The 24,931-nt window shown below is 46.2% G+C and overlaps 1 protein-coding gene across 2 annotated transcripts in view; it reads right to left on the reverse strand.

Annotated features, from left to right (window-relative positions):
- LOC120941574 (cytochrome P450 2C29-like) overlaps positions 1 to 22,980 on the reverse strand; it is a 59,635-nt gene extending 36,655 nt beyond the window's left edge. The window contains exons 1-2 of one of the 2 annotated variants that reach the window (XM_040355054.1): positions 22,857 to 22,980; positions 7,774 to 7,957 (exon numbers count right to left, since the gene is read on the reverse strand). In XM_040355054.1, coding sequence (XP_040210988.1) covers positions 7,774 to 7,953 — 180 coding nt within the window. In that variant the 5' untranslated portion in view covers positions 7,954 to 7,957; positions 22,857 to 22,980. Of the gene's footprint in view, positions 1 to 7,773; positions 7,958 to 18,728; positions 18,857 to 22,856 lie in introns of those variants that run through there. The other variant, XM_040355055.1, reaches the window with a different exon arrangement.
- Positions 22,981 to 24,931: the final 1,951 nt, after the last annotated feature.

Raw genomic sequence — 24,931 nt, forward strand, 5'->3', positions numbered from 1 at the left:
CTGGGCCGTGATACATTGGGACCTAGCACAACAAAACATATGTGCACTACAGTAACAGCACTTATAGGAGAAGACCATGCCATGTTTCTTTGTAATGTTGTACCGTTTGCGATTAACATCTAAGGAACAGCATATGTACAAGTGACTATTTTTACTGGCGCTATACCGCCACCGCGCCTCCTGCCCCAGTGTGAAAGGGGCCTAAATCTACGGGAGACGGTCGAGAACCGGTTAATATTTGCTAATGTCTTCCTGCTTCTCCTCCCAGCCAAACAGGACTCCAGAGGAGATGCGGGGGGGGGGATCCGCAGCCTGGCTGGCGAGGGGGCGAGCAAATTGGCCGGCGAACGATCGGCGACAGGGGGGGGGGGGGTTGATGTGAGGGGGCCAGGTTTGTTTGGCCCCCTCCCAAAAAAAAAAATTGAGCACCAGCCGCCACTGTTGCATAGAAACTGCTGAGGGGCAGACTGATATGTGTCTAAATTTGTTGCAAACTTGCTTGATACATTCCTCTCTGGGAACTTGCAACAGCCGGGTATGAAGTCCTCAGTCACAGGACGGGTTCAATGTTCAGAGCTGGTGGATGTGCAATTCTCCTTTCACTCAAATGACGCAGTAAAAAAAAAAAAAAACATATTATGACCGCTCGATACAAAGTCTACAGCTAGAGTTTGGTGGAAATGATTTTCATAACAGCAGTAATAACCTTTGTTATGGAGCCTCCGAATTTAGCTTTTTAGAGGGACTGTCCTATTTTTGAGAAAATTGCAAACTAATGCTGGAACTCAGTGCAAAATAAAAAATAAAAACTTATATGATGTGGTCTGCCAGCAACACATGGTCTGTATTGATGTATCTGCATCTCCACCCCCCTGCTGTCCAGGTCCCCCTTCTGTGTGGCCCTCTCCGCTGCAGCATTAACACCCCCCCCCCCCAGCTGCTGAGGACACACAGGGGGTCTCTGCACAGTAAATACGCCCCATTTACCAGCCCCTTCATTTCCTGAATTGACACAGTGAGCAATCGGCACCGATCACTCATTGTGCCTGTTCATCGCTGTAGCATAGTAGATTGTGTTTACTATGCATTCGTTTGTTAATACGCAGGGAACTTCCCAGCCATTCACTGTCCCTTGCAGCCAAGGCTGCATGGGAAATCTATGTCCTCAGTCACTTTTTTCCCCCCCAAATGTGAGCCATCAGGGGTTTGTTTAGACCCCTGATATTTCACCAAAGCCCCCCAAGGAGGCTCTTAAAAGAATGTAAGAAAAATAGAGGGGGGCTCTCTGGGAGGCTGTAAGGGGCCCAGTGACTTCTAACAGCTGCCAACAACCATGCCACATTCAAAGTCACTTAACCACTTAAGCCCCGGACCATTATGCAGGTAAAGGACCTGTCCCCTTTTTGCGATTCGGCGCTGCGTCGCTTTAACTGACAATTGCACAGTCGTGCGACGTGGCTCCCAAACAAAATTGGCGTATTTTTTCCCCCCCACAAATAGAGTTTTCTTTTGGTGGAATTTGATCACCTCTGCGGTTTTTATTTTTTGCGCTATAAACAAAAATAGAGCGACAATTTTGAAAAAAAAAATAATTAGCAGGAATGAAAAAATAAATCAAATAAAAAAAAAATGGGAAAAGGAAATTGGGAGAACAATAGCAGAAACAGAATGGGAAAAAATATTACATAAAACATCTTTGGCGACTAAATACCAAGAAAGAAACTATAAAATAGTAATGAGATGGTGTTGGAGCCCAGTGGCGTTAAATAAGATAAATAGTTGGCAAACAGATATCTGTTGGAGATGCAAGGTCGAAAGGGGGGACTATGGATCATATTTGGTATAGTTGTCATCTGGTGAGAAGTTTTTGGGAAAAGGTTCACGAGATATACTGGAAACTGTCCGGAGTAAAGAGGAACCGAAATATAGATATTTGTTATCTTTGATTCCAGACACTATAAAAAGTGTATTAAGAAAGATATTTTTCACCATATGACAACAGCAGCTAGAACATTAATAGCTCGTAACTAGAGAAATGATAAAGACTTAAACATAGTACAGTGGATTTGTGAAATGAACAAAATATATGGAAAGACAGATTAGAGAAGAAGGATATATAAAATAGTCAAATGCCAGTAATATGGCAAAAATGGGATGAATTTCGGCTCTCGGAAGGAATGAAACACACATATATATATATATATATATATATATATTGTGGTGGTTTGGGTCTGTCTTACCTGAATGATGGCGGGTTTTTGCCATATTTTGGGAGAGACAAACACAAGTTAATTGGCCAGCTGTGGTTTGGGCTTTTAAAGGCTGATCTAAACAGCATTCAGGGCCACACCCCACAGACAGGAGGTCTGTGCTAAGGAGTCAGGTGACTCCCAAAAGCTCTGTGAGAGAAGACAGAGTGGATGCATCTCTGCAGGAGGCCGAGGTGATGACTGTTGGAGCAGAAAGATGTAAGCTAGACGCTGTGTGCGAATTAGAAGCCGTGTGTGTCAAGAGGACAAGTCGCTGTGTGCAAATCAAATGCTGTGTGCAGATAAGTCGCTGTGTGCGACTGTTGATTTTCTTTGCAAGATACAGAAATGATGAAACCCCCTGCAAGGGCTGCTTTTGTTTCTTGTGAACTTTGAACTTTTCTTTTAAATAAAAGTGGGCTACCAGGCCCTTAAAACTCAGCTCCGGATTGGCGTCTCACTGAAAAACGCATCCACCGTTGGAGTATGATTCCCCAATCTTACATCTGGTGGAGGTATTGCTACGGGCAGTTTGGAAGAGTTCCAGATCCACGCATACCAACAAACAGTGAGTAGAAAGCAACCGTGCGTTTTTGGCAGCAATGCTATGATGAACAGCCAATATGAACTTGAAGTTAAAAGTTTTTCTGCTGTGAACTTCTGTTAGCTGTGTGTGGCAGTCAGGAGAACTGCATTACACAGGAGTTCAATTAATGGACTGTGTTGCACATGGCCTGAGAAGACATATCCATTTGGGAAGGCCCAGTGAATGGATAATTCAAGTGGAATCGCAGAGAGTGAAGTCTGCGTGTGAAAGTGTGCTGTTGGCAAGTCTTGTAGAAAGTACACCAACATTTTTTCCTGTGTTTTAAAAGGAACTGTGTTATAAATCATTGCCCTGTTTGCAGCGATGGGAAGGTCAAATCGCAAACCAGAAAGCAATATTTGCTGAAATGAGAGACAGGACTTTGTGGCTGGAGGGTTTGTTGCCGACAGAACAAGCCCCAGAATCATGCAAAAAGCACTTGGCTGCGCTGAACCAAGCCAAAGTCAAAGTTCATGCTGTTGTCCCTAGCAACACAGTTGAAATGAGTGCACAGGTGATTGCAAGTGCAGAGAATCCACCAAAGTTTGAGTCTGCAGTGGATTGGTGCAAGCGACACTTGGCCGCACTGAACCAAAATAAAGGGGAAGTTCATGCTGTTACCCTTAGCAACGCTGGTGCAGGCCGGCCAGCTATTAATGTGCAAAGTATTAAGAAACAAGTGCGCTATTTGCAGTGCAGTGAGTGGGGGCATGAAGTGTCCAAATGCCCTTTGTCCCAGGCTTCAACAAAACAAAGGTATGAGAAGCCTGCGCTGAATGTAAAGAGTGAGCAGATGGGTGCAGTCGCCCATAGCAACGCTTATGGTGTCAGGTCAGTGGACCGCAAGACAAAAATATTGCCTACAGAGAGTCCTGGCAGGTTTAAAGCAACGTCGCTTCATGGAGAGAGTCTACGTGTGTCGGAGAGCCAGCAACGTGCAGCTAGGAGAGCACCGTTTCCGTTAGCAACCGGAGAAAATGTGTCAGATGCAGTTCAAGGTGTTATGATTTGTGCCTCTGATTACATGCAACCCATGCTACCAGCAGAGGAGGTTGGAGACTTCTTGAGAAAATTTGAAAAAGTCGCCGTAAGGGGGAAATGGCCTAGAGACCGGTGGCCAAAATTGCTACAAACCTTGTTGCCGGTGGAGTACCGGTCGGTTTACCATTTGATGGACAGTGACCAGGATGACTATCGCAAGTTTAAAGAGGAAATCCTTCTTAGAGGAGAGTTTCATCGCATCATGGGCCAGCAGAGCTTGGCAGGAGAAAGTCGCCAAACACCATGTCTGGAATGTAGCCAGCTGGGGCATGAAATATTGTCCTGCCCTAGATTCTGGGGTGCCGTTGAAAGTGAAGTTGCTGAGCAGAACTCTTTTTTCGGTGGGCCAAGTTTCTTTTTCAGATGTGTTTGCAGTCACCCTTGGCAACAATAAGTCTTCTGTTGTGTCTGCAGGGGGTGTTAAACAGTGGGAGATGCCTGCTGTAATTTCGTCCTGTGGCCACCAGGAGGAGTTCACCAGTGAATATGCAACTGAGACGATGCCCTCAAGTGAAGATCGATTTGCCGACTTCAGAGTATGGTAAGACTGTTGCAGTTTCTGTTTCAAGTGAAGTGTGTCCGGTGAGGACATCGGCAGAAGTTGTAAAAATGGACTTGCTGCAGTGTGTTACCCAGATCAGTGGGGAGACACAGGGTAAAGCCCTGCTTGCAGCAAGGTCAAGGTCTGAAATGGACATATGGACTATGGGTGCACTTAAGGTAGTCCAGCAGAATGTTGAGAGAGATGTGTTAGGGGTGACCAAAACAGTTGGTGTGTCATGTTCCCTAGCGATAGAGACAGCTGCTGCGGAGTTGCCAAGGGAAACCGCCAAGGAGCCTGTATTGGTAAGGCAAGGTGTTTCCCAGGACAACTGTGAAGCCGCCCTAGTGGGCAAAATAGTTCCGTTAGAGAGGAAGGCTAATGTGCTGAGTCGCATGCAGGATGCTGTGCGTTCTGATAAAAGTCAATCTGATAAAGGTTATAGAACTGCTATGTTTATAAATGATGATGATGTTGTTGATGATACATGCACTTATGGTGATGTGTTCACTAATAATGAGGTAGGGGTGATCGCTAAACAGGTTATGCGATTTCCCTTAGCAACAGTAGGTAAGGTTGCAGAGGTGTCCTTAGAAACCTCCAGGGAGCTCTGTGTGTTGGAGCCAGAGGTTGCCTGGGATGACAGTCGTGCCGCTCTGATGGATAAGAGGGTACTTGACCTTTGTGATGAGAAAAATGGTAAAACTGAAATGTCTGAATTTGCTTGTAGTGATGTGTTACTACAGTCTGTCGCTGCTGACAGAAAAAGTCCTCACGAGTTTAATGAAGCGCCACACAGTGGCCAAGTTATGTTATTGCAGCCTGCTGTGTTTAAAAATGTGTTTGCGGTGGACACAAATTCTGCTATGCAAAATGGAGAGACTGCAGGGCCGGTAGACATGGGTGCATTGGCTTTTGCAGAAGTTAACCCTCTCCAGTTGGAAGGATCTGAAAAGGGCGCATACATGGCAGAAGTTTTGTCCTCAGCAAAAGAGATGAGGAATGTTGCTCTTCAGAATGATATGGTAATGGATAGCGATTTGGAATCGCTCAGTGTTGCTGAAAGTGAGAGGATAAGTGTCGCACATGCGATTTGCAGTGCTCAAGGGAAGCCGCAAGTTTTGTCAGTTGCCTCTGAGGTAGAGGTCTCTTTAAATGACTCAGCCTCTCACGCTTTAGCAAATGAGCCCCTCCACATCGTTAGTAAAGGAAAAATTCCTAGAGTTCTGTGTTTAGATGTGACATGTTTAAAAATAACTGAGATGTTGTTGGAATTGGTGACAATATTTCCAATGTACACCTGCGTGTATCCACAGCAGAAGGGTGACATGGTACTGCGTAGTACCAATCGGTGGACACAGGTGGTACAGGCATTGTTAAGCAATATTAATGAAAATTGGTTGCTCTACTGTTGGTTAATTTTGTGTAAAGTTGTCTCAGTTCTCATCGAGAGTGCTTCCAGCGGCGGTTGGGTGCGGAAGGCGCTCAGGGGAATTGTTAGAGATATCAGAAGTAATAGACATAGTGGAAGTCTCTCCGTCTGCTGATGTGATGGAGTGTATTCCTACTGGTGCTGTCCGAGGTACGGCTGAGCAGTGGTTGGTACGCGCGTACTGTCTCACCCTCTAGACCTCATGTAAAGGAAGGGCTCGGAATGGACGTGGCAGTAGTGGGACTTCAGTCCATCACTCAGAGAGGTACAGTTTGAGGTACCCGGAGACACTTTGATAGGAAATAACGGTAATGATATCTGTAACAAAGTGTATGAGAAGCACTGTAGAGCACTGTCAGACAATTCTGAGCTATTGGTTGAGGTACCAATGGACACAGAAGTGGTTAAAGAGATTGGTGTGGAAAAATGTGCGTTGGTAGGACAATTGTTATTGGAGTGTTGGACAACAGGGGGCTATGTGAAACTGCGGGACTGTCCCATAGGGAGTAACTGCTTGCCTGTAGGTGGTCCCTCCATAGACTCTGTCCTAACAAACAAGGGGGACCAGAGGTCCCATTGACAATGTTGAGTCAGGTAGTGAGAGTGGTCAGTTCCTGACAGATCCCATAGAAGTAGGTCCCCAACAGTCCCAGGAGTGTAGGTCCATGGGAGGGAAAAGAGGGATTCTGAGGCCAGAAGATAGAAGGGATAGAGGGATTTGTAAGAGCCCATGGTTTAGGAAGAAGTGCTGGTGGAAGCACACCCGGAAGAAGAGCTGGGTAGAGTGCCCCTTTAGAGGAAGGGTTGGGCAGATTAGGACTCCAGCTGCTCATAGTTGGCACAAAGGCGCCATGGCGAAGTGTTGGTGGAAACAGACCCGGAAAAAATGGGCCTGTGTAGCCAATGGTTGGCCCAGAGGTGACCCATTTGTGATGATGGGTCTGTGTGTTCCTCCCTCCGGTTCGAAACAGAGGGGGAGGGTATGCGGTGGTTTGGGTCTGTCTTACCTGAATGATGGCGGGTTTTTGCCATATTTTGGGAGAGACAAACACAAGTTAATTGGCCAGCTGTGGTTTGGGCTTTTAAAGGCTGATCTAAACAGCATTCAGGGCCACACCCCACAGACAGGAGGTCTGTGCTAAGGAGTCAGGTGACTCCCAAAAGCTCTGTGAGAGAAGACAGAGTGGATGCATCTCTGCAGGAGGCAGAGGTGATGACTGTTGGAGCAGAAAGATGTAAGCTAGACGCTGTGTGCGAATTATAAGCCGTGTGTGTCAAGAGGACAAGTCGCTGTGTGCAAATCAAATGCTGTGTGCAGATAAGTCGCTGTGTGCGACTGTTGATTTTCTTTGCAAGATACAGAAATGATGAAACCCCCTGCAAGGGCTGCTTTTGTTTCTTGTGAACTTTGAACTTTTCTTTTAAATAAAAGTGGGCTACCAGGCCCTTAAAAATCAGCTCCGGATTGGCGTCTCACTGAAAAACGCATCTACCGTTGGAGTATGATCCCCCAATCTTACTATATATATATATATATATATATATATATGAGAAAACATTTAGGGGGGGAGGCAATATGGCTGGAAGATGGAGAAACAAGGGGGAAGAGGGGGGGAGGGGTGATTTATTATTTACTTTTTTTTTTTTTTTTTGTGTGATGAATATATGGGGAGAATGGAGGCAATGGGAGTAGATGAATGTTGAAGGATATGAATATTGAAGGGTAATGTGTTTTAATGATAAAGTAATTTATAAGTATCAAGTCTCGGAATTTTGTATAATTTATGTGAATAATGTAAATGATTCTTGAATATATTTGTCATACCAAGCAATTGAACAGGTGTACCTAATAAAGTGACTGGTGGGTGTATTTTCACAACCACTTGTTTCTCAGAGGTTGGTTAGATTACAAAAGGTCACTTACCTTTGTGAAATTGATATCGGAATTTCGGAAATCCATATACTTCGGGGTTCCCAGGAAGGGCAGCGGGGTGGGTCCGGGGGGCAGTGACTTGTACCGTCTGTGCTGTCTCCACCATGATATGATAAAGTGGAGGGTGATGAGGAGAGTGACCAACAGAGCGAGGATTGCGGAGAATTCCATCTTCCTGGAAGAGACAAATAGTAATAGTGTATGACAGCGGCCAATATTCCTGTACAGCCCCTTCCCATTGAATAACGGAGATATGACCGACTCAGTTCAAATTCATTACTTAACATTATCCTTTTGGCTCTTCCCGCATACCTCCCAAGTTTTTGAGATGGGAACGAGGGACACCTATTAGCAAAAGTCGTTGGGCATAGGACACACCCCATGCCACGCCCCCCTTAAAGGAGAATTATACAAAAGAAATTATCAGTTAAGCCCCCAAGTGATAAATGGTTTTCAATTTTTTTTATAAATAAATATGTGAAAAGTGTGGTGTGCATTTGTATGGCGCCCCCCTGAGACATTCTTCTTTGTAAAATATCTGAAGCGCTGTCAGATTGGATGGAGAGCGTCTGTGAACAGCAATTTTCAAGTCTTGCCACAGATTCTCAATGTGATTTAGGTCTGGACTTTGACTGGGCCATTCTAACACATGAATATGCTTTGATCTAAACCAGTGGTTCTCAACCTGGGGGTCGGGACCCCCTCGGGGGTCAAATGATGATTTTCAAGGGGTCACCAAATCCTGGGCTGTTCCTGAAGCCTGCACCTTTCTCCCAGCCTTTTAGTGGCCACCCAGCAGGGCTGTCCCTGGAGCCCGTGGCTGCCCACTCAGCTTCTTTGCAGCCACCCATTCAGTTCACGACATGGCTGGGGGCAGAGACTAGAGGTCAGGTGACTGGTGAGGAATATGAAGTGGGAGGGGCTGGAGGAGACCCTATCTCCTGATTTCGGTAGAGGTGTCACTGCTACGAGACACCACAAAGTCAGAGACACAGCGAGTAACACTACCTGGGATTATAGTTGCCATTAAAAGTCCCCACTACAGTTCTCAGATCAGCAGATTACCATTATCAAGAGCACCCATGTTGGCTGATCAGAACTCCCCCCAGCATTGCCACTCATCCCATTCCCCCCACACCAAGGAGCAAGGGAAGGAATAAAAATAAAGAATATGTGGAAAGGAAAGGAAAAGAGAGGAAGTAACAAAGAAATAGGGAGAGAAAGAACAAGAAAGATGGCTAGAGAGAGGGATGGGGGGGAAAAAACTAGAAATTAGGATAGAGAGATAAAAGGGAAAGAAAGGAGAACAAACATCCTAAAATGTACCATAAGGAGTTTTAATACTTTACGAGTGGAAGGGACTCAGGGAGCGCTAAATGTCCGTGGGCTAGGGGCGCAAAATACTTGACTTGCCTTGGGTGCTGACAACCCACGCTACGAAAATAATTTTACTTGGGGGTCCCCACAACTTGGGAAATTTTATCAAGGGGTCACGGCACTAGAGGGGTTGAGAACCACTGATCTAAACCATTCCATTGTAGCTCTGGCTGTATGTTTAGGGTCGTTGTCCTGCTGGAAGGTGAACCTCCGCCCCAGTCTCAAGCCTTTTGCAGAATCTAACAGGTTTTCTTCTAAGATTGCCCTGTATTTGGCTCCATCCATCTTCCCATCAACTCTAACCAGCTTCCCTGTCCCTGCTGAAGAAAAGCATCCCTACAACATGATGCTGCCACCACCATGTTTCACAGTGGGGATTTTGTGTTCAGGGTGATGTGCAGTGTTAGTTTTCCACCACACATAGGGTTTTCCGTTTAGGCCAAAAAGTAAACTTTTGGTCTCATCTGACCAGAGCAACTTCTTCCACATGTTTGCTGTGTGAGAAACCATCTGGGGGACAAATTGCAAACAGGACTCTTATGGCTTTCTTTCAACGATGACTTTCTTCTTGTCACTCTTCTATAAAGGGCAGATTTGTGGAGAGAACAACTAATAGTTGTCCTGTGGACAGATTCTCCCATCTGAGCTGTGGATCTCTGCAGCTCCTCCAGAGTTACCATGGCTCACCTCTTGGGTTCTTCTCTGATGCAGGGCCGGCTTTAAGGCAGGGCAAAAGGGGAAACTGTCCTGGGCCCTGTCAGTGTTGTAGGGCCCAAAGTAGCTGCCCTTTACTTGCCAACTATCCTAGTTTAAATTCCCTTGTCCCTTTAAGTTTTAGTCCTGTGCTGTGTCCTGGTATCTCAGTGTGAAGTGCTGCTATTAATGCTGCCCTATTGTTGTGTACAGATGACTCACCTGCAGACCCTGTGTTTACATGTAACTAAACATTATTCATATGCCAATATCGGGGGCAATAATATGTAAAAAGCGGCGGCTGACGGCATTGATATGTAAATAAAGGCGGCATTGATATGTATATCATGCCCCTCTGCAGTGAGGAGATGTGCTGTAACCTCAAGCAACCAATCAGTGAGCAGTATTGCATGGGGGGGCCCCCCAAGAATTTGTCCAATCAATATTAAAGACGGTCCTGCTCTGATGAATGCTCTCCTTGCCCAGCCCGGTCAGTTTAGGTGGACGGCCATGTCTTGGTAGGTTTGCAGTTGTGCCATACTCTTTCCATTTTCGGATGATGGATTGAACAGACGCTCGGTGAGATGTTCAAAGCTTGGGATATTTTTTCTAGAACCTACCCCTGATTTAAACTTCTCCACAACTTTATACCCGACCTGTCTAGTGTGTTCCTTGGCCTTCATGATGCTGTGTTTTTCTTTTACTAAGGTTCTCTAAAAAAACTCTGGGGGCTTCACAGAACAGCTGTAGTTATACCGAGATTAAAGTACACACAGGTGGACTCCATTTACTAATTTGGCGACTTCTGAAGGCAATTGATTCCACTAGATTCTAGTTGGGGGCATCATAGTAAAGGGGGCTGAATACAAATGCACGCCACACTTTTCACATACCGTATTTATCGGCGTATATCGCGCACTTTTTTCATTTTCAGGGCAAAATCGTGGGTACGCGATATACGCCGATACCCGCTTCCCACGCCGTGTTTGAATGCCTGCGCCGACATATACCGAGCGCAGTACACTCGGGTACATTCGGCCAGGCTCGGCTTCACTCGTAGTCATGCTCTGTGACGTTTATGCGTGAGAAGCAGAGCCTGGCCGAATATACCCGAGTGTACTGCGCTCGGTATAAGTCGGCGGAGGCTTCAAACTGAGCGTGGGAAGCGGGGATTCGACATGAAGACAGCGCGGGAGAAGCCGGGAGGACACCACCGAGGCCGCAGACGGACGCCGGACCGGACGAGGGCGCCGATGGACGCCGGGCAAGACACCAAAACTGTAAGTAGTAAAATGTAATGAAATGTTTTTTTACAGGAAAAACGGGTCAAAATTAGGGGTGCGCGCTATACGCCGGAGCGCGCAATACCCCGATAAATACGGTATTTATTTGTAAAAAAACAAAACCATTTATCATTTTCCTTCCACTTCACAATTATGTGACACTTTGTTGGTCTCTCACATAAAATACATTTACGTTTTTGGTTGTAACATAACAAAATTTCAAAGGGGTATGAATACTTTTTCAAGGCACTGTAGATCAAGCCCTGAGGTGAGCTGCCACCCTCACAACAGATTTCAACATGTGGTGGATATCTTTAGTTTCGGATCTAGTGGGTGACACATTAAGGCGGAGGTCTGCACAAAAATGGAACCTCCGCTTTTCAGAACCCTCAAACCTCCCCCCCCCCCCCCCCCCGTGTCACATTTGACACCTTTCAGGGGGAGGGGGGCTGCAGATACCTGTCTAATACAGGTATTTTCACCCACTTCCAGGCATAGTCTCCCACCCCTTCCCGTCCCCCACCTCGCTATCTTCTGGGAAACACACAGGTCCCAGAAGAGAGCGGGGACCAGTTAGGACGCGCAGCATTGCTTTTATTTCCTGATTCCCTCACCGAGGATGGTGTCGGGGGCAGCCGAGAGACGAGCGATTGATCGGCCTAGACTGCCGACATCGCGGGCACCCTGGACAGGTAAGTGTCCATTTATTAAAAGTCAGCAGCTGCAGTATTTGTAGCTGCTGACTTTTGTTATATATATATATATATTTTTTTAGGCGGAACTATGCTTTAATAATAATAAAAAAAAAACACTATCTGAATGAATCTGCATGCATTGAAGATTTTTTTTCCTTGGGACTATATAGATTGATACAGTGTATCAATCAATTGGACAGTTAATTATTCTTTGTATTTTATTTATTTTTATTTATTTTTTTACACAATATCGCTGTGTTCACATGAAGTTGCGGGATAGATGGGTTTATTGGCATCACAACACTGAAAGTACTGAAAGTGTTTTAGATGCACTTTATCGTGTGTATAATTTTTTTTTTTTTAGATGCACTTTATATTTATATTTATAATACCAAACACTGAGAGCACTTTTTATAATCAGATGCACTTTATACATATATGAATTGAGTTTACTATGCATATTGGAATGCGGCAGATACACACATTACCATCTTTTGTAGACAAACTAATCGCCATTTAGACACAATTTTATTTAGAATTTCATATTCTAGCTAGCAAAGCGCCACATCATTTATTATTTCCAATCCTTTATTATTTCCTGGCTAATGTTAGCATTTTACTGTTAATTTTTTTCTTTTTGGCGCCTGATGTTAAAGTGGAGTTTCACCCTGATAAAAAAAAAATAAAAAAATTACAGGAAAATGAAGCAAAAAAATAAAAATGTTTTACTTATGCCCTGTACACACGATCGGTTCATCAGATGAAAACGGACCGATGGATTTTTTCATCAGATGTCCGATGAAGCTGACTTTCCTCAGTCGTGCCTACACACCATCAGTTAAAAATCCGATCGTGTCCAACGCGGTGACGTAAAACACAACGACGTGCTGAGAAAAATGAAGTTCAATGCTTCCGAACATGCGTCGACTTAATTCTGAGCATGCATGGATTTTTGACCGATGGATTTCCCCACAGACGATAGTTTTTTTCTATAGTTTTTTTAACCATCAGATCATTTTAAAACAGGTTCTATTTTTTTTCCACCGATGGGGAAAAAAACGATGGCGCCCACACACGATCGGTTCGTCCGATGAAAACGGACCGTTTTCATCAGACGAACCGATCGTGTGTACAGGGCATAACCCAAAATACTTGTTGCTATGCGAATGTTCCTAATCTGCCTCTTCCTTTATCCACGGTGGGTCTTCCTCCGCATCCTCCTTCTGGTGAATGGGAACTGTGTGTTTCCCAGAGAGCAGCCACCCATTCACAAAGTGGCGCGAGCCTCGCGCATGCGCAATAGGAAATGGGCAGTGAAGCCCCAAGCTTCGCTGCCTGTTTCCCTTACTAAGGATGCTGGCGCTGGGACCTGCAATGATCCGGATCAGCATGGGGGGGGGGGGTGCGCATCATCGCAGGCGCCTAAGACAGGTAAGTGTCCTTATTAAAAGTCAGCAGCTACAGTGTTTGTAGCTGCTGACGTTTACAAAAAAAAATATTGGTGGAATCCCGCTTTAATGACTCGATTTTCTGAAAACCGCTCCAAAAAAACAAAATCTTGACTTTAAAAAAAATAGCTACCAATTTATCTTATCAGCACATCTTATCAGTTCTTATCTTATCATCAGTTCTTATCTTATCATCAGTTCTTATCTTATCATCAGCTCTTATCTTCTAATCAGCTCTTATCTTTGTAGCGCCTGTGTACTTATCAGTACAGGTGCCATCTTAAATTTAGTGGGATGAGAGCCTTTTTTGCTCTCATCCATGTTTGATTTATTTAAATTCGGCTGTCGCCAGCCCTGAACTGTCCTGTGGGTCATTCTGTGCTCCAGAGATGTGGTTCCATCTCTGGATGGCAGGTGGCGCCAGAGGGGTCCAGGCGGAGCCGCTTCTCCCCAGCAGCCAATTAGAGGAGTTTTCCCTCGCGGGGCATGCTGGGGAGGGGTATTTCTGTGGCGGAGGCCATTGCTTGGGGTTCTTCGCGGGTTCCTGGTTCCAGGTGCGGCACCCACCTTTAGGGTGTGCGCACATCACGGGCCCCGGCGATATGGCCTACCAGGCCGGGGCGCACGTGCTACGCGGAGTTCCTGACTCTGGGCCCTCATGGCCTGGAGCAACTGATGTTGCAAAGGGACCCCAGTGACTTACTGGGTTCCCCATCCCTCATCAAGAAGATCCCAAGCGAGTTGTGCTGTTCGATGGGGAGTCGGTCTGAGGTGAACCCGGAGGCAGGTGATCCAACAGGGCTTAGACGAACCATCGGGGATCCGAGTGGCCGGACGCTGACAGGTTGTATGCTGCAAACTGTCAGTCGGTGACTCAAGGACTAGAAGTCTATCAGAGGGAGATTCAGGCCAATTATCAACGGGGAGGATTCGCTCTGCTGTTCATGTTCTTGATGTACTAGGCCTGTGGCAGAGGTATCTTTACAAATCCTAAATTCCAAATAGAGCCGGGTCTGTGGCAGAGACCTGTTCCTCCCCAAAAGTTCTAAGTGACGCTCTGGCTGCCAGGCCTGTGAGAGGGGTCTGTCCAGGGGCACTTTACCCACTCCGGCTGGAGTGGCGACGAGACAAGTGTGATCATTGGAGGCAGGACTGCTTCCGTTTATCCGTAAGCTGAATCTGCATGGTCTCTTTTCACCAACCTATTTCTATCTACCTCAGTTGGATTGTTGGTCATGTTGGACTAGAAATAAAGCATTGAAAGCGTCAACCAACTGTCTGGACATTTCGTCACTGCTCTCACCACCATCATCACCCCTAGACACATCACAGAGGTAACTTAATTATGCCGTCCCAAATCTAACCAGCGACTCCTCCGGGGGTAGCGCTACATCTTATTATCAGCTCTTATCTTATCGCTTCTTTAGGTTGGACACTCACACAGTATCGAAGATTAGATTTCATTTGTGATTAAGGCCGGGTTCACATATATTTGCTGCCGCTGTTCCCAGCATGGGGTCCAGTGCGTTCCTATTCACTGGTTCAGTTGCGAATCAGGTTTTTGCCTGAATTCGCACAGGACCCTTTTGGAATGCGATCCGCGGCTGCCCCAGACCTGGGTGAACCGGCTCCACCGAGAGCCAGTCACACTCACATGTCATGCGAATTGGACACAGGAAAACTGCATCCAATTCACATGTAGCAATGTGGACTACAATGGCAACGAATAGCTATCCCCTGCCCTATCTGTAGATCATATTATCCCTCTAGTGCATAGCGTTACCAGACTGACATATTTGTGAGCCCAACTAAAGGGAGTGTGGGATTGGTAGTGCCATCAGACGGCTGTTCCCCTGCATGACTACGCTTTCGGACTTCATATCCCAGGAATCTTTGCTACCACCAAGAAATTGCTGGGGAAGAGCTATAAAAGAAACCAAAGACTGGCCTCACACACTCTTCTTCCTCCTGGGCCTTGCGGGTGAAGGATCTCCCCATGCAGGGAGAGTGAGGTCGTGGCCTACAGCATTCCTACCTGACTGAGAAGGGGTCCAGCACTGCCTGCGATTCATCGGGCATCTAACCAGCACCACCTCGACAGTGCAGCAACCCACGCTTCATGCTCCGCAAAGAGTGATCATCACAAGTGGGTCCGCAGCCAGGAAATCTATTCGGGAGTCGCTAGTTGGAAGGCATTGAATTGGCCCGGTCGTTGGTGAGAGGCCCACTGCCCATCTTTGCAAACCTTTCCTTTGTTGTTTCACTAGGACACTGTGCACAGACAGCTTTACCTTGGGAACACTTTACTGCACCTTTATTTGAACACTGTATAGGCTCTTTAGCTACAGTCATCACAAGATATATTTACCACTCTGTTACTACACCTTATTGGATATAATTAATGAGCTCCAACAGCCGGCGAAGACCATCAGATCTGCAACGGGGACATTCTGTCATTGATATTTAAAGGGCCCTCATACCATCCTTGTTTAGCTTCATCTCTCATTAGGATCAAAGGTTAAAACATACCGGCCTGGGTTTCTCTTTCTAGAAGTATTGTCAGAATTGATGCTGCTTATTCTTTCAGGTTATGTCCTGTATTACTCTATTGTACATACGTGTATATAGTATTCTGTTGCCTGCCTTAACTGGCATTTCTTGAGGAGTCATTCTGCTGAGTTTGTGCCGTTATCCCAAACTCGGTTGAACCATTGCCTCCTTTGTACAACAATATCTTATCAAGTACTCCAGTAAAAGTCAATAGAATATAAACATAATGAGTGTTGTCTTACTACTGAAGGGTGCTGCAAGGATGGGTTGGAATGTTTACAGGGTCATGGAGATGCAGATAAGGTAAATCCAAGTTCCCCAGGGGGGCCCGTGTCACACACACAACCTAAAGTAAACACTATCAGCAGGGAATAAAACCAATCACTTCCCTTAGCCCCCTTTCGCACTGGGGCGTTTTTCAGGTGCTTTAGCGTAAAAAAAAAAAAAAGTGCCTGAAAGAACAGAATGTGAAAGCCCAAGTGCTTTCACACTAAAGCGCCTGAAAAACACCCCAGTGTGAAAGGGGTCTTAGCGTTAAAAAAAGCTCCTGTAAAGCGCCTGAAAGAAGCTGCATTTGTAATCCCAATGTGAAAGCCCTGAGTGCTTTCACACTGAGGCGCTACGCTGGCAGGGCCTTAAAAAAAAGTCCTGCAAGCAGCTTTGCAGCGCTTTAGGAGCGCTGAATATACCGCTCCTAAAGCGTCCCTTCCTATTGAGGCACTTTTTTTAACGCCAAAACGCCTGAAAAACGCCCCAGTGTGTAAGGGGTCTTAGCGGGGTTTTACCAGCGTTTTTCGGGCGCTGGCAGTGTGAAAGGGCTCTGAAAGCACTCGGGCATTCACATTGGGATTGCAGGTGCGGCTTCTTTCAGGCGCTTTACAGGCCCTTTTTTTTAATACCAAAGCGCCTGAAAAATGCCCCAGTGTGAAAGGGGTCTTTGTAAAAGTGGCACACTGTGCACATAAACACTGGCTAGGTACAATGTTAACCCTTTTATCGCCCTAGATGTTTAACCCCTTCCCAGCCAGTGCCATTAGTACAGTGACTGCATATTTTTAGCAGTGATCACTGCATTAGTGGTTCCCACAACGTGTCAGTTAGGGCTCTTTCACACGTCCTGTCAGTTTCTTTTGTCCACTCCGTCGGCTCAGCGGGGAGCGAAAATACGAACGTACGATTGGACAATCTTACTAAAATACGAAACACCGAAAAAGCAAAAGAACGAAAATGACATCTATAACGAACTATTTGTATTCCGTATTTAAAATCCTTTGGGGCAGATTCACAGAGCGAGTACGCCGGCGTATCTACTGATACGCCGGTGTACTTTCAAATTACCCGCGTCGTATCTTTAGTTTGAATCCTCAAACCAAGATACGACGGCATCTGGGTTAGATCCGACAGGCGTGCGGCTTCGTACGCCTTTGGATCGTAGATGCAATACTTTGGCGTCCGCTGGGTGGAGTTTGCGTCGTTTTCCGCGTCGGGTATGCAAATTAGCTATTTCCGATGATCCACGAACGTACGCGCGGCCGTCGCATTCTTTTACGTCGTCTCTAGTCGGCTTTTTCCGGCGTATAGTTAAAGCTGGTGTTTTGCGGCGTATAGTTAGATTTGCCATGTTAAGTATGGCCGTTGTTCCCGCGTTTAATTTGAATTTTTTTTTTTTTTTTGCGTAAGTCGTCCGTGAATCGGGATGGACGTAATTCACGTCTATGTTAAAAAAAATGACGTCCTAGCGACGTCATTTAGCGCAATGCACGGAGGGAAATTTCGGGACGGCGCATGCACAGTTTATTCGGCGCGGGGACGCGCTTCATTTAAATGAAACACGCCCCCTGATCGCCGATTTGAATTCCGCCGCCAGAGATAGACTACGCCGCCGTAACTTACGGCGCAAAATCTTTAAGGGTTCGATTTAAAGCCAGGTAAGGTACGGCGGCGTAGCGTATCTCTGATACGCTGCGCGGGTGCAGATCTGCCCCTTTGTCTGTTCGTATTTTCATTTGTGTGTTTTGTAAATCCGTTTCTTTGTCTGTTCCTAAATTTGTGTACTTGTATCGTTCTTTTGAATGGGCACTGGGCAGTGTAGTTAGTGAGTGATTACTTAATATCTTAGCCAATCAGCTTATCTCTTTTGTGCCGAGTCACATTGTACAGTGTAAAGCCTCGTACATACAATCGGACTTCAAAAAAACGTTTCCGTGGGTTTTTGTCTGAAGGGAGTTGGCCGGACTTTTGAAACCGAAAAAGTTTGTCCGATGGAGCGTACACACGGTTGGATTTTTTGGAAAACGCTAATTTTGTTGGCAAAAAGTCCGACCATGTGTACGGGGCTTAAGAGAAAGTATATCTTAATATGGATTAGCCGCGTGTTGCTATGTATTTACGAAAGTACAAAATTACGAATCCATTAAACAAAAATTATTATCTAACAAAATTACGAATTTCAACGAAAATAAATTAGACAGAATTACGAATCATTCAGTATAAACGAAAATAAAACTGTTCCGAAAATACGAACGGGTCCGAATAGGAAAACTTGAGTCTTACGAAATTACGAATCTTTACGAATCTACGGAACGAGACGAAACGGAACAAAAAAATACGAACATTTTTGTTGTGCACATGTCTACCAATAAACATTAAAGATGGCCCTGATAAGCTGTACAGATAAAAAGAAACATTTTCATACAATAATAAGGTTATGCACAGCTGATCTCTTCCATTCATTCTGTACATAAAAAGATAAAAGCATTACAAAGACTACAATTCTCCTTTAAGAAACATGCACATGTTTGGAAGTATACATAATAAATGGTCACGCTTTTCAGGAACTCAATACACTGGGTAGAAGATACAGAATGATCGGCTCCAGAAGAGAACGCCATGATCCTTACCTGCTCTTTAGTAGTAGAGGCACCTCTGAACGTTTAGTACTTTCCCTGTATCTCTACTGGTGACTTGGTGTGAATGATCCTGACTGCAGTCAGTGGAGTTCATTCTTGTTGAGTCAGTGGAGTTCATTGTTGTTGTCTGCTCTTTACTATAGATACTGTTAATGATTAACCACTTCTATATGGGTCTATTCTGGCACTCCTCTTCTACATGTTAAAAGCATCATTTTTTTGCTAGAAAATTACTCAGAACCCCCAAACATTATGTAGTATGGGCACTACACTAAAGTTAGTGGGGAATGGGAGAGTTATTTTGCTCCCATTCACAATTTGCTAAATTGGGACTTCTTCGACTCCAGAAACGTCCACTGGGTCAGTCTGTGCTCCAGGGATGCAATACCATCCCTGGCCAGCAGTTGGCACCAGAGGGGTTCTGGCAGAGCAACTTTCCCCAGCAGCCAATTAGAGAAGTTTCTCCCTTGCAAGGCATGCTGGGGAGGGGTATATCTGTGACAGGTGTCATGTCAAGTTTTGCGGAGTCCCAGTTCCAGGTGCGGCATCCACCTTCAGGGTGCGCGCATCCATGGACCCCGCCAGCGCGGCCCACCAGGCCAGAATTGCAGGCTACACAAACCCTCATCTGGAGGTAAAAGAGGACCCCAGTGACTTACTGGGTTCCCGGTTCTATTGAGAGGATCCCAGGCTGGGTGCCATTCGATTGGGGGGTCGGCTCAAGGAGAACCGGGAGGCAGGTTGTCCGGCAGGGCTTGAACGAAAAAAATCGGGGATCTGGTGACCGGAATGCTGACAGGTACGCTTTACTGTCATCTGGTGACCTATGCAGAAATCTACTGGGAGGATTCGCTCCATTCAACCACTTAGCTCATTTAAAGTAATTGGCCTGTGGCAGAGGCCCTAGAGCCAGGTCTGTGAGAGATCTGTTCCTCCCAGAAAATCCTAAGTGACACTTCGGCTGCCAGGCTTGTGAGAGGGGTCTGTCCGGGGGCACTTCACCCACTCCAGCTAAGAGTGGCGACGTGTTATAATTTGGTAACCTATTGAGCAAGGACTGCTCGATTAATATCCAGGCCTGATACTGCAAGGTTCTCCCTTTTTTCTTCATCAACCTATTCTTACCACTTATTGTTGATGTTGGCCGTGTAGGCCTGGAAATAAAGCATTGGAAAACCCTTTATTCACTGTCTGGACATTCGCTCACTGTTTTGGCTCACTGCTATCACCCCTAGACACACTGCAGGGTAACTTAATACGCCGATCCCAAAACAATTAGCGGCTCCTTCAGGGGTAGCGCTACACGTGGGGGCTCGTCCGGGATTCGGCTGTTACCAATGGCAACCAGAAAGTGAGTGGTCATTTACCAAAGAGCGAAGAGTGTTTGGGACTGTGTTTGAACTGTCCGGCAACGAGAGAGTTAACCTCTCGCATCACTAAGCTTGGGCGTACGTGCGGCCTAGCATGCGCCTACAACGTGCCTGCACAAGTTCTTCCAAGTGGGAGGAGCCACCCTCCCCTGCGTAAAACGTGCAGTGGGAATTCGCGCCAAGCAGCAAAGCAGCGCCTATCTGTCAGAGAGAAGCAGAGCCGCGTGGTGATGTCCGCCTTCCGACAACCGGGCGTTGCCGCCCAGAGATTGAGGCCCCCAACCACTTCATCGGGGGTCTTTAGCGCATTTGCACCGTCTGGGGTGCCGGTGACTGATATAGGCGTCCGCCTGTCTACCCAGGGACGGTTCGTCCTCCTGTCTAGTGGGGGGGACGCAGATGTTGGGCCTGACCTGTCCTCGTTGCGGGGATCTGTCTGTGAAGATACAGCCCTTTGCTCGATGCCAGCGATGCCGGGCCTACCTGTTTGTGGCCGTTTCACCCACGCAGGCTCCGAAGGAGTATCGGGTGAATTTTATCACCGCCACCCTTACCGTGGAGGAGGAAGCAGTATAGTCGGAAACCCTCCCCGTCGGTGATGATCGTGGAACCAGAAGTCCGGGACCCCGAAGTGATTTCAGTGTCGTCCACCCTGACCCTACCTTCGGCTACCTCGCCACCTTCCTCATTGGAGGTAAGCCTTGGGGAAAACCCGAACTTAGAAAGTGTCCTATCCAGCGTGACAAGCTCATCGGACGTGACAAGCATTGACCATTTCGGAGACAACTGCAACTTCCGCAGCGGTCTCCGTGCGGCGTGCCCCTACCGGAGAAGGGTCCAGCCTCCCGCAGCTGCGGATGAGGCCTACTTGCCCAGTGTCCCTCAGACTGGCCTGGGGACCCCGCAACGGCCAAACCCTGTGGTCTCCTGTCAGCAGAGGAGTGGCGTCTGATGGACTTTAATCTATTACCAGATGATTCCATGATTGATGACTGTGACCGTCTCCTGGAGTTGCAAGGCTCCAAGGGACCCAGTACCTCTGACTATACTCAGGGCACGAAGAAACGCTCCGACCAGAGCGCACCGAATGTGTCCAAACAGCCGCCCGTGGATGTCCCGCACCTGACCTGGGGAGTCGGTGAGTCAAGTTTTGTGTCTGTTACTGCACTCACTATCCCCGTGCCCCTTGTTGCTCCTGGGGAGGGGTATATCTGTGACAGGTGTCATGTGCTAGACAAGTTTCGCGGGGTCCCAGTTCCAGGTGCGGCATCCACCTTCAGGGTGCGCGCATCCATGGACCCCGCCAGCGTGGCCCACCAGGCCAGAATTGCAGGCTACACAAACCCTCATCCGGAGGTAGAAGGGGACCCCAGTGACTTGCTGGGTTCCCGGTTCTATTGAGAGGATCCCAGGCTGGGTGCCATTCAATTGGGGGGTCGGCTCAAGGAGAACCGGGAGGCAGGTTGTCCGGCAGGGCTTGAACAAAAAAATCGGGGATCTGGTGACCGGAATGCTGACAGGTACGCTTTACTGTCATCTGGTGACCTATGCAGAAATCTACTGGGAGGATTCGCTCCATTCAAGCACTTGGCTCATTTAAAGTAATTGGCCTGTGGCAGAGGCCCTAGAGCCGGGTCTGTGAGAGATCTGTTCCTCCCAGAAAATCCTAAGTGACACTTCGGCTGCCAGGCTTGAGAGAGGGGTCTGTCCGGGGGCACTTTACCCACTCCAGCTAAGAGTGGCGACGTGTTATAATTTGGTACTCTATTGAGCAAGGACGGCTTGATTAATATCCAGGCCTGATACTGCAAGGTTCTCCCTTTTTTTTCTTCATCAACCTGCTCTTCCCACTTATTGTTGATGTTGGCCGTGTTGGCCTGGAAATAAAGCATTGGAAAACCCTCACTGTCTGGACATTCGCTCACTGTTTTGGCTCACTGCTATCACCCCTAGACACACTGCAGGGTAACTTAATACGCTGATACCAAAACAATCAGCGGCTCCTTCGGGGGCAGCGCTACAATTATATACCGTTTTTTCTTTGATATTGATTTTAACTACTTTTTGATTCTCATCTATCAAAAAGGTACCTCAATCCAATGGGTGCAGTTTGCTCACATCCAGCAGGGTAAGTCTCACTGTCCAGGTTGTCCGGTGACGTCAAGAATTTTGATCGATCAAAAAAATTTAAGATTAATCGAGGAATTAATCTTTAATTTCCCCAGCCCTATTTTTTTATATCTTTTTTTGGGGATATTTATTATAGCAAAAAGTAAAAAATATAGAATTTTTTTCAAAAATGTAGCTCTATTTTTGTTTATAGCACAAAAAATAAAAACCGCAGAGGTGATCAAATACCACCAAAAGAAAGCTCTATTTGTGGGAAAAAAAGGTCGCCAATTTTGTTTGGGAGCCACGTCGCATGACCGCGCAATTGTCAGCTAAAGCGACACAGTGCCGAATTGCAAAAAGGGGCAAGGTCCTTTAGTTGCATAATGGTCTGGGTCTTAAGTGGTTAAGACATTTTCATACAATAATAAAGTTATACACAGCTGATCTCTTCCATTCATTCTGTACATAAAAAGATAAAAGCATTACAAAGACTACAATTCTCCTTCAAGAGATCCTATGGAAAACATGCACATGATTGGAAGTATACATAATAAATAGTCACGCTTTTCAGGAACTCAATACACTGGGTAGAAGATACAGAATGATCGGCTCAAGAAGAGAACGCCATGATCCTTACCTGCTCTTTATTAGAAGAGGCACCTCTGAACGTTCAGTACTTCCCTTGTATATCTTTACTGGTGACTTGGTGTGAATGATCCTGACTGCAGTCAGTGGAGTTCATTCTTGTTGAGTCAGTGGAGTTCATTCTTGTTGAGTCAGTGGAGTTCATTCTTGTTGAGTCAGTGGAGTTCATTCTTGTTGTCTGCTCTTTACAAATCCTCCCTATAGATCCAGTTAATGATTAACCACTTCCATATCGGGCCTCTTCTGGCACTCCTCTTCTACATGTAAAAATCATAATTTTTTTTTGCAAGTAAGTTATTCAGAACGCCCAAACATTATATATTTTTTTTTTAGCAGACACCCTAGGGAATAAAATGACGGTCATTGCAACTTTTTATCTCGCACGGTATTTGCGCAATCATTTTTCAAAAGCCTTTTTTTTTTTTAAACGATTTCATTAATTAAATAATAACAAAACAGTAAAGTTAGCACAATTTTTTTTTTGTATAATGTAAAAGATGATGTTACGGCGAGTAAATAGATACCCAACATGTCACGCTTTAAAATTGCTAACACTCATGGAATGGCGCCAAACTTCGATACTTAAAAATCTCCATAGGCGATGCTTTAATTTTTTTTACAGGTTACCATTTAGAGAGGAGGCCTAGTACTAGAAATGTTGCTTGTGCTCTAACGCACACGGCGATACCTCACATGTATGGTTTGAACGGCGTTTACATATGTGAGTGGGACTTGCGTGTGTGCTAGCTTCTGAGCGTGAGCTACCGGAAACAGGGACTTTTAAATTAATTTTTTTTAATAAAAACATTTATTTCACTTAATTTTTCTTTTTATATTTACACTTTTTTTTTACATTTTCTTTTTTTTGATCACTTTTATTCCTATTACAAGGAATGTTAACATCCCTTGTAATAGGAATCTATCATGACAGGTCCTCTTTATGGAGGAGATGTGGGGTCAATAAGACCCCACATCTCTCCTCCAGGCTGGAAAGCATGAGATCGAGACATCATAACGTCGCGCCCGGGCCTCCGACGGTCATAGAGATGACTGGTGACCATCTGGTCACCGGAAATCTCTATGGTCATCATCCGGCACCAGCCGATTCTTTCTCCGGGGTCCCCGATGGCACAGGAAAGCACGGAGCAGCACCGGATGAAACGGCGGAACTGCCGCTATAATTGTTTTTGCTGTGCACAGAATCGGCGGCAGAAAATAATGATATCTGAATGATGCCTGAAGCTGCATCTGACGTACTGCAGGCGGGAAGTGGTTAAGCCATCAGTAGCCATCAGACACAGCAGTAGTAGTTGGAACACTAATCAATTCCAGACTCGACTACTCCCTCTACCTTAAGGTGACCAGATTTTTTAAATAAAATCCGGGGACATATTATTTTTTTTACTAGTAATGGCGGCAATCGGCGACTCTCTGCCCGTCGCCGCCGCCTCACAGCCTGTCAAGTCTGAAGCCTCGTACACACACTCGGTTTTCTCAGGTAATTATACACACTCTCAGGTTTCTTGTCTGATCCTGTTCTCTATTTTCTCATGGAGATTCTTGTCGGCCTGTTTCCCGACGAGAAACCCAAGAGTGTGTATAATTACCTGCCGCCGTGGAAACCAGCGCATGCTCGAAATCACTTTGAGGCATGTGCGGTAGCTTCCATTGCATACGTGATGACGTCACTGCGTTCTTGCCTTTCAAGAGAACCGCGGTTCTTTTGAAAGGACTGTGTCCGTACACTCGGGCAGCAAGAGATTCTTACCAAGAATCCCGTTGGGAAAAACAACGTTTCTTTCCTGATGAGATTCTGGCCCGTGTGTACGAATCCTCACTCTCCGGACCCCGACTACTACTGGGTGGGGAGCGGAGGAAGATCACTCCACCAGCGAAGGCAAGGAGATAAGCAGGCAGGCGGCTGTCCGGGACTTGAGTCAAGGCAGAAGAACATGCGAGCGGAGCTGAATGGGCATACGCCCAAAACTGAAAAATATTCCCTCTGCTCCAACCAGCACATGATCATCAGAAAGGGGCACAGATAATGGGAAAAAATACACCCCCCTA

The sequence above is a fragment of the Rana temporaria genome, chromosome 5 (genome assembly GCF_905171775.1).
Source record: "Rana temporaria chromosome 5, aRanTem1.1, whole genome shotgun sequence".
NCBI classification, from domain to species: domain Eukaryota; kingdom Metazoa; phylum Chordata; class Amphibia; order Anura; family Ranidae; genus Rana; species Rana temporaria.